Genomic DNA, 12,976 nt, shown 5'->3' with positions numbered 1-12,976 from the left:
CAATAAAAGACCATTTTTTTTGCCATCCCCAGTATGTTCCTTACAAAAGCTGCACACAATTCAGGAAATGCTGAAAAAATTGATAGTTCTAGCTGAAATTTGCCCTGTCCCTTTATCCGAACATCGTAAAGGATGTTTATTTTGAAATCCCAAAGAAAGATGGAACTTACAGACCAATTTTGGATCTGAAAGATGTATGCAGAAGCCTGATTATCCTTCACTTTCATATGGAAACAATCAGAACTTTGATAGCTTCTGTAAGACAAGGAGAATACCTTACATCTCTGGATCTTAAGGAGGCTTATTTTCACATTCCTATGCAGGAGAGTTTTCAAAAGTATTTGCATTTTTGCATCCTCGGCAAACATTTTCAGTTTAAGGCCCTACCATTTTGTAGAAATGTGCAGCCAAAAAGTTTTCGTTGCGTACGTGATATGTATTCATGGGGGGTCAATTTCGTTTCATGCGGAAGTATGGAGAATTGCATAAGTTGTCGATCTGTAAATACGTTACGGCGAGTTAAATTAGTGTCCCAGCTAAAATTAAAATTAACTACAACCCCCCACCCTCCTGACCCCCCCCCCCCAAGACTTACCAAAACACCCTGGTGGTCCAGCGGTGGGGTCCGGGAACTCATTCACACCCTCGGTGCTAGTTTCATCATGGCGCCGATAGCCTTTGTCACAGGGGCTACCGGTGCCATTGGTCAGCCCCTGTCACATGGTCATCAGCGCCATCTTGTGCTCCTACCATGTGACAGGGGCTGACCAATGGCAGTAGCCCCTGTGACATAGTATGGGCAAAGGCTATCGGCGCCATTTTCAGTCCTGGCATAGGACGGCAGGTCGCTCCGGGACCCCCATTGGACCCACAGGGACTTTTGGCCAGCTTGGGGGGGGCCTCAAAATCGCCGTCTGATGCCAATACTCAAAATGGTGCCGATTGCCTTTGCCCTCACTATGACGGCGATCGGCGCCATTTTGAGTATTGGCATCGGACGGACGGCATTCAAGGAGGTCGCTCCCGGACCCCCGCTGGACTTTTGGCAAGTCTTGTGGGGGTCAGGAGGCCTCCCCAAGCTGGCCAAAAGTCCCTGTGGGTCCAACGGGGGTCCCGGAGCGACCTGCCATCCGATGCCAGGACTCAAAATGGCGCCGATAGGTGGAATTTCATCGGGTGGCAATGTCTTGAATGAGATGCTTGTGAGGCATGTCCAAATCAGTCTGCTTTTGTCGGAGAACCTGCCCTGCCTTCACACTTCTGTGGAAGTGCGCTGCTATGTTCCTGCACTTATGTATTAATGTATGCAGGTATTCATTCTCTTGGTGATTGGACTCCAACCCTAGAGTTGACTTCACTACCAGTTGCAGAGTGTGTGCAAAACATTGGATGTTCTGAAAGCACCCGTCGGTGATTGCCTTTACCATGTTTGCTCCATTGTCTGACAAAGAACCCTGCCTGAGGATTCCTATCTCGCTGGTGTAGCTGCCAGCCTGCCAGCATCTGTCTGATGCCTGCTAGAATATTGGCTGAGGTATGGGCCTCGTCTGTCAGGTGGGTGTGCAGTAAAACCCACCTCCAACTTGATACTTGTTCACTAATAGAGCTGCTGCCTGCCCCTGCCTCAGCTAGGTCCCACCAGTGTGCTGTCAGGGAGAGGTAGAGTGTGCAGCATTCATGGTGGTCCAGATATTGCAGGTGAAATGCAAACTCCCCTCTGCCTTAGCTAGTAGCGCTTGGATGCGACTGCGACACCGGTTGTACAGGCTGGGGATGACCTTTCTGCTAAATGTGGTTCTGGAGGGGACTTTGTAATTTGGAACTAAGACCTTCAGCAAATGCTTGAAACCCATATTCTCCACTAACTGCAAGGGCTGGTCATCAAGGGCAATCATTTCCTCAATGCTCCTGGTTACAACTTATGAGGCTGCCTGCCTCCTACCCCAGGATAGCGTTAACGCACACCACCCCATTTCCTCCATGGTGGGCTGTCGCTTCTGCCACGTGGCAGGGGGCTGATGGCCTGTCACCTGACTGCTAGAAGGGGCTGAGGGCGTGGGTGACTCTGCTCCTTTTCAACCACTTTACGCTGCCCGGAAAAAGGGGTCCCCTGGCTGGTACTGCCACCATCCCCAGATAGCAGTACTGTTGTTGGGTGTTGCCTCTTCATATGATGCGTCATGCCAAAACTAGATAGATGTCCCATTTGCTTGTCTCTGCTAATAGCCCTGGCACAGTAATTACACTGAGCAAAATGCGGGTCCTCCTTCAGTCACACTCTGTGCCTGCGCTGACTACTCTTCCTCCTCCTCATTATCAGTTTCATCTCTTCCCTGCTGCACTGAAGTGGAGGCTAAGACAGGACTAACTAATCCTCCTAAACCTTCTTCAGCTATTACTTCTTCCATTTCTGATGATGAGAGTCCCACACAAGATGATTCTTCATCGGAATCAGAAGCAAACGGTGCCTGTGCTCCATTGTCAATGCTAATTCGAGTCTGCTCTCGCATTACTGCTTTTGGGTGGCGCCATTTTGTCTTGCATGACTCAGCCTCCCCTTCCCTCACCTCCAAAACTTCAGGGTCAGAAACAGGTGGTGGCGATGCATCATCTTTAAATTTCATGTTTTTCCGGATGGAACTGCCTGCCCCTCCAGAGATTTTAGATTGGAACAGGTCCCTTTTTAACGTTAATGGGGGACTGGCACTAGTGCCTTTTGAAGTGCCTCCTCTGCCAGTCCCAATCACTCAACCTCGTCTAGCTTTCCCTGACATTATGGATTTAATATCCCTGCCTACTAGGGATTTAAATTAAAAGAATTATTTCCAAAAGAGGCCCACTGGGGATTTGGCTTCAGAGAGCACCGCTGTCCCAATATACGTGAGTCTGCAAAAGTGCCCACTGGCCCACGAGCCTGTGCCTGGATGTACACTAAAACTGGGACCATGGTATGCACACACCAAGTTTGTAACTACAAAAGAGGCCCACTGGGGATTTGACTTCAGAGAGCACCCCTGTCCCAATATACGGGAGTCTGCAAAAGTGCCCCCAGGCCTATGAGGCTGTGCCTGGATGTACACTAAAACTGGGACCGCTGTAAGCACACACTAAACTTGTAACTACAAAAGAGGCCCACTGGGGATTTGGCTTCAGAGAGCACTGCTGTCCCAATAATATATATGTGAGTCTGCAAAACTGCCCAGTACCCACTAATGTCCATTGAGTGCACTGTCGTCTTGGCTTAGAAGAGCACAAAGAGACAGCCTGAGTTCAATAAATATATGTGAGTCTGCAAAACTGCCCAGTACCCACTAATGCCCAGTGAGTGCACTGTCTTCTTGGCTTAAAAGAGCACAAAGAGACAGCCTGAATTTCAATTAAAAAAACCCTGCAGTTAAATAAAAAGGATGGCTTGCTTGGCACAGCAGCAAAAACGAAGAAATATCTTTTTCAATGGAAAATTCTATCAAAGTAGCTAGCAATTGAATATATCTCCCAACCACAACCCAGTGGGTAAAATAAGCAGAAAAATGCCACTGCTAGTAGCTTCTCTCAGTGGCACAGACAGCGAGACAGTCTCAGATCAATAAAAAAAAAAAGTGCGGTCAAAAAAAGTATGGCTAGCTGGCGGCAGCACTGTAGCAAAATCGAACAAATATCTTTTTCAATGGAAAATTCTATCAAAGTAGCTAGCAATTGAATACAGATTTGAGACACTCAACCTCTGAGTTCAGCCACCTCCCCGGACCACCTCCCCAGACCATCCTCGCCAAGAAAGTGCATGTCACGCCGCGTGCTTAACGTATAAATACTGCTGCGTCATGAGGAATAGCATCACAGAGCGGCGATTGGCTGCATTAGAAAAATGCTTAGCTCAAATAGGTTGCATTCTCGTCTCCTTGCCAACCTGTCTGACCCACTCTATGACAGGGCTGTGAGGTCACTTATGACTCACAGGAAAGGGCTGGTTTTTGCTATCTCCTATTTCAAATGGCCGCTAAGAAATCACTGTGAGCCAAAAGAATAAAACTAATATGATACATTGTATTTGTGGGGGATCGCGATACATTTCGCAAACCCACGAATACTACGAATAGGGACTTATGCGTTGCGGATTGCCAATGCGTTGAAAACGAATGCACATCCCTAGTAATCCTGTTTACACCATTAGGCCACTTTGGATTCTGCAAAACTCTGCTGCTCATCTCTTAACAAATTCACCCATTCAATAACATATTACATCTGTCTTACAATCGTTGCACTGGTTTCCAGTTTCCTACCGCATTCAGTACAAATTGGCAATTGCTGTACATAATCTACTGAAAATGCCTTTCTGGGGATTTCCTCAACTTTGCAGTTTTACACTCTTTCAGTCATTGAGATCCTCCAATCAAGGACTCCTTGACATACCTTCTGTGAAGCATGTCCACCTTGATGAAACAAGGGAGAGGGCTATGTCAACTGTTGGTCCAACCCTCTGGAATTCTTTTCCAACACATTTAAGAAGCCTGAAAGACACCAACTGGGTCATTTATCATTTTGCGTTAGGGCTTTAACACTAGCGTAACACCGTAAGGTGCACGGTAAATAGCGCAATGCATGTTAATATGCAAATTTAACATTTGCTATGCAAGTGGGAGGTGTTTGGGCGGAATTAATGGTAATGAGCAGCTCCTAATGTCAAATACAATAGAGTAATGCACAGCAATGTAGATTTTAACGCTGGAAATAACTACACCCTTTTTCTGTGCGTTGTTCCCACATTTGCTGTGCGTTACCGACCGAAAAGTGCAATCAAGCCAGGTAGAGAATGTTTTGTACAAATCAACTCCTCTCTTACCTTTCATCATTCCAAATGACAGAAAATCTTCATTGATGTCAACTTTGCTTTTCGTACCTCTGACTGTATGTAAAACTGCCCCCAAAAAACAATCCCACCCCCCAAACCTCACCCCGAGTTAAAAGTGCCCCCTTTTACAGTGGTATAAATAGTAAACTTACATATTGGTGTCTACAAAGTCTCTCTCCTCCTCCTCCTCCCATATTTATAGTATTTTGAAGAATCTAGGTCCAAGTCCTTTAAAACAGCCCTAAAAATCAACCTTTTTAAATTTGGCATTTGACATTTGACATTGCTTAGCCAATGACTCTCATAGTTTTGAGTTCATTGTTTCTGTTTTGTTGCTCAACCCTCCCTTCACTCACCCCATCTCTTCTCTTTCCTTCTCCTTCCCTTCTCTCTCACTCATCTTCCTTTTACTCATCTCATTCACTCCCTTTTCTCTCATTTATTCCTACTTTCCCTCCCACTAACCCCTCACAGCCATCCCCACCTTTTTCTCTCACTGACCCCGCTCTCTTTCCTTCCTTCTCACTCATCCTCTCATTCTTCTCACCCCTTATCCCTCTCCCATTCCTCTCACCCCTTCCCTCCCTTCTCATTCACCTCATCCCCTCCTTACCTTCCCACTAATCCATACCCCTCCTATCATTTACCTCTTCCCACTCATCCCCTCATTTCACCTCTTTCCTCCTTATTCTCCCACTAACTGCCACCATTCTCTCTCCCACCATTCCTACCTTCACTCTCATACACCTTTCCTCCTATTCCACTTCTCTCACTTATCCCTCCCCTACCCTCTCACTGACTAACCTCCTCTTATCACTCGCTAATCCCCCTCTGCTCCCCTTTCACTCTGCTCTTCAATTTCACTCAGCTCCTCTCCTCCTTCTCCTCTAAGCATCTCCCCTCCCTTCATTCACTCTTTTCACTCATTCCTTCCTCTCTTATTTCCCATTCACTTACTGTCCTCTTCTTTTCACTCACCCATCCCGCCTGACTCCCCTCCATTCTCTTTCCACTCCTCATCTCCTTTCTCTTCCCTCTCATACATCCTCTACTTCATTCCCTTCATTTACCTCTTTTCTCTTTCCTCTCACTCACTTCCCTCCCCTCTTTTATCTTATCTTCCACTCTTCCATCCCCACCTTTACTTTGCCTTCTTCTCTCCCTCTCCCTTCCCTCACCTTGGGTATTGTTGTCTTGTAACACCACTTCCATAGATGCCAGTATCATCTGATCAAGAGCATGCTGAGAACCAAAGACAAAGAAGAATTGTGATTGGATGCCATGAAACCTCCATGACTTGCCCTTCCTGTCTCAATTGATCTTCTATAGTGTGCCATAATGGCATGATTTTATTTATGTGGAATACAAGATGGCTGCAAACAGAACATACAGGAGGAAAGGAAGGGGCAGGGAAGCTAAGCAACCAGGGTAGGGGTTGGAATGAGAGCCTCAGCAACCCAGAGATGGTAATGGAGCTGTGCAAGGCACTGCTTGATAGCCAGTAACCCAAGAAAACCATATGAGGTCACCAGCAATAATGTTAGTAGTGAAGATGGTGAAGGGCCAATTCTGGAACAGTGCAGGGCTGAGCAGCAGCATAAAGAGCAATGAGCCTGGTGGTCAATGGCTACACCCACTGCAATAACAGAAGCCTGCAGCCACAACATGAGGAACAGCCATTCTCCATTTCTGGCTTCCTCTATCACCACCTCTTTTCATCCTTGTTCCATTCCTGCTGTCTCTAGTGTCAGCCAAATTATAAAAATGGTAAGGCTCCTATGTGATGTTATCATGCACAGACACAATGCTCACCTGAATACTTAATATTTTTTACAATATAGGTAGATATATTTCTGTACATTGAAGTGAACTAATTCAGAATTCACAATATTTTATTTTGATAAAAAATGTGAACTATGCTCTCTCTACATTTACAATTATACTGTGAAGTAGATTCAAACACTTGGGATCACTTACACTTATCAATATTTTGCTCCAGTTTTGAACTGGCATTTTGCCATTGAAATTCTAGGATACAGTATTTTCCTTGATAAATCTGGAGTAAAATTGGAGCAGAACTTCAATTTATTCACCTTTTCCTCCCATCAAGAGTGATTTTCCCATTATGACAACCTATGTTGTCAAGTGATTTTAAATTATAACAGAAGCTTTGTGCATAATATCAGGAGAAATTCACTCCACAAAATAGATTTAAAAGGAATAGGCCACCAGAAGTTATTTATTATCAGCAAATTACCTTTAAATTTGTTTTACTAGGCATGGGAAACATTACAGTCCTATTTGAATGTATAAATTGAGTCCCAGTTTAATACAGTGCTGTATGTGTTCAGTTGCACAGGTATTTCCTGAGGAATGCTTCTTAAAACATTATCACAAACAGCCTGGCATAAAGTCCTATTACAAAAACTAAAATGTTTGTAACTGAGGTATTATTCACTGCAATTTTTCAAAGAGCATACTTGAGTCTGATGTTCAGGGTAACCATAATGCCTGATTCTTAGACCAAAGGCATGCAAATATATAATCTGAGCAATATTCTTTTTTGATAACCTGGAATCCAGACTAATTTGGGGTCTTAAAAAATTGGAAATAAAAACTACTGGCATAGAGCGATTAAAAATAATAGAGGTATTGATTGTCAGAATGTGACATCTAACAGAAGGAAAGAAAGGAACATTATTTGGTAAGTATTTTATGGACGCTTCCAAATCATTGGGCTCTGTCTATCAAAGAGGTTTTTCTATCACTGTTCTTGTGAAACTATTATAAATGAGAAAACAGATTGGAAGATTTAAATGACAATTTTATAACTATACACTGTTTTCAATCTGTAGTTATTTGTAGAAGAAAATCTTTAAACACACTTTTTTTCTTGCATTCAAGGTGATAACACCCTCTGTGAAATGCACATCTGCGAGTGTGACAGGCAGGCTGCTATCTGCTTTTCAAATGCCCCCTACAATGAAGAAAACAAGAACTTAGACAAGAATAAATTTTGCTAATGAAGACATTTTGATGCCTTTTAATTATTTACTGTTTTCTCTGTATTGTCTATTGCTTCTCTAATATTGTCTTCTGAATCTTGGATTTCTTTGTGGCTTTTGGCAACAGCTTGTCTTTTAGAGGTATTACATAAGTAACTCATCTTTCACATATTGATGAAAGTTATCATTGTCCCTCATGTATCATTTTGCAGTTTATACATGCACACCTAACAGAACAAATTGGTGAAGCTAAATATTATGTAGTAAGGCTTGCTGTACTATGATGCTCCTTTTCACTACAGACAGTCTGTATGATCTAGCATATTAACTAGTTATTAAAATATAGTCCAATTACTGGTGGGTGGATGGGTTGAAGGTGTATTTCTGGCAACTTCCAATGGTTAAAGGGGAAAACATCATTATTACTCAATCAGTGACAATCACAGTTAGGCAGAGAGACAAAGTGGCCTGCCAGGCTTATATACAGGACCAGATGCATTAAAAGTTTTCTCCTATTTTATGCCTAATAGGAAAATGTTTCATATACTTCACCTGAGAGGATATCTCACCAAGAAGTAGATTCTCACTCCCTGATTCACTAAGGCTTCTTCCTATTCTTTGTTTATCAATGATCATTTAGAATAAATATTCCTACATCCAGATGTACGAATCTGTTTTGCACTTGAGTGTGAAAAGGCAGAGTAAACTACAGTACCATGCACAACCAACAATGACTACATTATAATACGTTATACATGCAAACCCCCAGTTTCCTGCTCAAGAGTAGTTTCTGCAGAAAGAGTGTTAAAATTCTGCAGTGACATTTATGACATTCTGTGGCAATGTTTTGGCACATTTGCATATATTTCCATATTAACAAAAATACATTGTTTTGCTTTAAGTCCATTTAATTTATTTGGTTCTTTTTTTGTGGGACAGACATCTTAGAGTTGGTGCTGGGAAGGAAAAGTGGGATAAAGAAAAGGGGAAGATATCTGAGGAATGGGGAGAAGGGATCTCAGAGGAGAGAAATGGAGAAAGAATCTTAGTAGGGTTAGAGGGATGGGGTGGAGCTACAGAAGGAACAGAGGATAGGGGAATCACGGAGGAGAGGGAAAGTAAATGAGGGAAGGGGAAGTAAGGGAAATTTTGGGGGGAGGGGGGGCGGGGATAAGGAGAAAGATGGGAGAATGTGGCCGGGATCCTAGAGTTGTACATCAAAACAGTAAGTTAAAGAACCAGAAAGGAGGGTTTGATGGGAGGGAAAACGTGTATTTGTTCTTTTTTTACATTTTATTTTGGGAAAACAACACCTCAGTATAACAAGGAAAGAAGTAGGGTAGAAGAACTAAACTTTGGGTTCAAGTAGCAAACAGCATAGAGCATCAAAACCTCAGGGGCATGGATGGCAGGAAGGTATAGTAAGTAGCAAGACCTCCAAGGTACTTTTGGTCTTTTTGCTACTCACCTGGAAATTCTGGATAACCGAACAAAGGCAGATTGATTTTCAAAAAAACCCATTAACTCTGGCTCCAGCCTTGAATGATGACAGCTCATGATGTTACAGTGGATAGGCTGAATGGTGGTTATAATGTCACAGAATATACAACATACTTATTTATAAGTATAGAAGTTTTATGTATAAGTTTGAGAATAAGTAATAAAAGCATACAAGATTAGATTTTACATTAAGAATATATACAAATATATAAGGACCTTGCAAGACTGGAAGATTGGGCATCCAAATGGCAGATGAAATTTAATGTGGACAAGTACAAGGTGTTGCACATAGGGAAAAATAACCCATGCTGTAGTTACACGATATTAGGTTCCATATTAGGAGCTACCACCCAGGAAAAGGATCTAGGCATCATAGTGGATAATACTTTAAAATCGTCAGCTCAGTGTGCTGCAGCAGTCAAAAAAGCAAACAGAATGTTAGGAATTATTAGGAAGGGAATGGTTAATAAAATGGAAAATGTCATAATGCCTCTGTATCGCTCCATGGTGAGACCGCACCTTGAATACTGTGTACAATTCTGGTCGCCGCATCTCAAAAAAGATATAGTTGTGATGGAGAAGGTGCAGAGAAGGGCGACCAAAATGATAAGGGGAATGGAACAGCTCCCCTATGAGGAAAGGCTGAAGAGGTTAGGGCTGTTCAGCTTGAGGAAGAGATGGCTGAGGGGGGGATATGATAGAGGTCTTTAAGGTCATGAGAGGTCTTGAACGAGTAGATGTGACTCGGTTATTTACACTTTTGGATAATAAAAGGACTAGGGGGCATTCCATGAAGTTAGCAAGTAGCACATTTATGACTAATCGGAGAAAATTCTTTTTCACTCAATGCACAATTAAGCTCTGGAATTTGTTGCCAGAGGATGTGGTTAGTGCAGTTAGTGTAGCTGGGTTCAAAAAAGGTTTGGATAAGTTCTTGAAGGAGAAGTCAATTAACTGCTATTAATCAAGTTTACTTAGGGAATAGCCACTGCTATTAATTGCATCAGTAGCATGGGATCTTCTTGGTGTTTGGGTAATTGCCAGGTTCTTGTGTCCTGGCTTGGCCTCTGTTGGAAACAGGATGCTGGGCTTGATGGACCCTTGGTCTGACCCAGCATGGCAATTTCTTATGCTCTTATGTTCTTATGTCCCACACAATTTCCAGTGTGAGTCTTATGTATCTTGGAAAATTGGAAACAGAGTGCTGGAAAATCAGTTTCTTTAATTTCCAACAAGCTTTTCCTCTGAGCTATTCTTTCTCTGATTTCAACCAATCTGTATGATGTTGGTCATTTTACATTAATTTTCCTATCCTATGTACCAGTTTCTTTTTTGGGCTAGTCCCTCATGTTCTTGTCATCTGTTGAGGCCTTACTATCTATGCTGAGCACATCAGCATCAATTAGGGGCGGTTAGCTTACTCATGTCCTGTTTTCCCTGATAACTGTACAGTTACCCTCATAACTCTTTGTTAATATATCTGATATGACTTGTTTCTTGTTACTAGGAAAGCTAAGAAAAATGGCATATTTGTTCTCAGAATTTATAGACCTTATGTCAAGCAATTACTCTAGCAATATTAGTGATTATTTTTGTTCTACTAATTTCTATCGTGTTACAAAGTTCTTCATGTTAACTAAATAACTCTGTAATTTTCCACACTCTACTCACCAGATTTTGGAACAAAGCAATCACCAATAATAGTCATTCATATGCACCTCTACCTTGTGCAGAGGAAGTGTAAGTACACGAGTCATAATAGCTTTCACAATGCATATCAAAATAATTCCAAGTACGATAGCAAGGCCAATGCAAACATAACTCAATATTTTCTTTCCCCATGCCTTAATCTATTCCCACCATGCATACATACTAACAGCACAATTGGTTTCCTGGCCCATCCTGGGGAAAGATTATAATTTTCAATTATAGAAACATAGAAATGACAGCAGAGAAGACCAAACGGCCCATCCAGTCTGTCCAGCAAGTTTTGTACTTTTTTTTTTCTCATACTTATCTGTTACTCTTGGCTCTTAGTAACCTTTTGGTTCTATTTCCCTTCCACCCCCACCATTAATGTAGAGAGTAGTGTTGTAACTGCATCTAAGTGAAATATCTAGCTTAATTAGGGGTAGTAACCGCAGCAATAAGCAAGCTATACCCATGCTTATTTGTTTACCCAGACTAAATAATTCAGGCCTTGTTGGTTGTTGTCTGTATATAGATCCACTTTTCTTCATTCCCCCTGCTGTTGAAGCAGAGAGTTATGCTGAATATGCATTGAAAGTGAAGTATCAGACTTTCTCCCCTGCCACTGAAGCAGAGAGCTATGCTGGATATGTGTGAAGTATGAGACTTCCTCCATTTAGTAATGTTTAGCACTTGTGGGATATGTTTAATAATCATATGAACTAATGGACTAAATGGAAGAACATGAGGGACTAGCCCAGAAAAGAAACTGGTACATAGGATAGGAAAATTAATGTAAAATGACCAACATCATACAGATTGGTTGAAATCAGAGAAAGAATAGCTCAGAGGAAATCCCTTGTGTGTCGGGGAAGACTATAGTGATAGGGGTATACTACCGTCCACCTGGCCAAGATGGTGAGACGGACAGTGAAATGCTAAGAGAAATTAGGGAAGCTAACCAAATTGGTAGTGCGGTAATAATGGGAGACTTCAATTGCCCCAATATAGACTGGGTAAATGTATCATCGGGTCACGCTAGAGAGATAACGTTCCTGGATGGAATAAATGATAGCTTTATGGAGCAATTGGTTCAGGAACCGACGAGAGAGGGAGCAATTTTAGATCTAATTCTCAGTGGAGCACAGGACTTGGTGAGAGAGGTAACGGTGGTGGGGCCACTTGGCAATAGTGATCATAATATGATCAAATTTGATTTAATGACTGGAAAAGGAACAGTGTGCTAAACTTTCAAAAGGGAAACTTTGATAAAATGAGAAAAATTGTTAGAAAAAAAACTGAAAGGAGCAGCTACAAAAGTAAAAAATGTCCAAGAGGCGTGATCATTGTTAAAAAAATACCATTCTAGAAGCACAGTCCAGATGTATTCCACACATTAAGAAAGGTAGAAAGAAGGCAAAACGATTACCGGCATGGTTAAAAGGGGAGGTGAAAGAAGCTATTTTAGCCAAAAGATCTTCATTCAAAAATTGGAAGAAGGATCCAACAGAAGAAAATAGGATAAAGCATAAACATTGGCAAGTTAAATGTAAGACATGATAAGACAGACTAAGAGAGAATTTGAAAAGAAGTTGGCTGTAGAGGCAAAAACTCACAGTAAAAACTTTTTTAAATATATCCGAAGCAGAAAGCCTGTGAGGGAGTCAGTTGGACTGTTAGATGATCGAGGGGTTAAAGGGGCACTTAGAGAAGATAAGGCCATCGCGGAAAGATTAAATGATTTCTTTGCTTCGGTGTTTACTGAAGAGGATGTTGGGGAGGTAACTGTAATGGAGACGGTTTTCATGGGTAATGATTCAGATGGACTGAATCAAATCACTGTGAACCTAGAAGATGTGGTAGGCCTGATTGACAAACTGAAGAGTAGTAAATCACCTGGACCAGATGGTATATACCCCAGAGTTCTGAAGGA

General features: G+C 42.1%; 1 protein-coding gene across 1 annotated transcript in view; it reads left to right on the top strand.

The window, feature by feature from the left end:
* PLA2G1B (phospholipase A2 group IB) overlaps window positions 1-8,760 on the top strand; it is a 29,845-nt gene extending 21,085 nt beyond the window's left edge. The window contains exon 4 of the mRNA XM_029610636.1: window positions 7,754-8,760. Coding sequence (XP_029466496.1) covers window positions 7,754-7,872 — 119 coding nt within the window. The 3' untranslated portion in view covers window positions 7,873-8,760. The remainder of the gene's footprint in view (window positions 1-7,753) is intronic.
* The last annotated feature ends 4,216 nt before the right edge of the window (window positions 8,761-12,976 follow it).

The sequence above is a fragment of the Rhinatrema bivittatum genome, chromosome 7, assembly GCF_901001135.1.
Source record: "Rhinatrema bivittatum chromosome 7, aRhiBiv1.1, whole genome shotgun sequence".
NCBI lineage: Eukaryota > Metazoa > Chordata > Amphibia > Gymnophiona > Rhinatrematidae > Rhinatrema > Rhinatrema bivittatum.
Note: the sequence above shows the minus strand (reverse complement) of the source record. Positions and strands in the feature narration are given on the sequence as shown.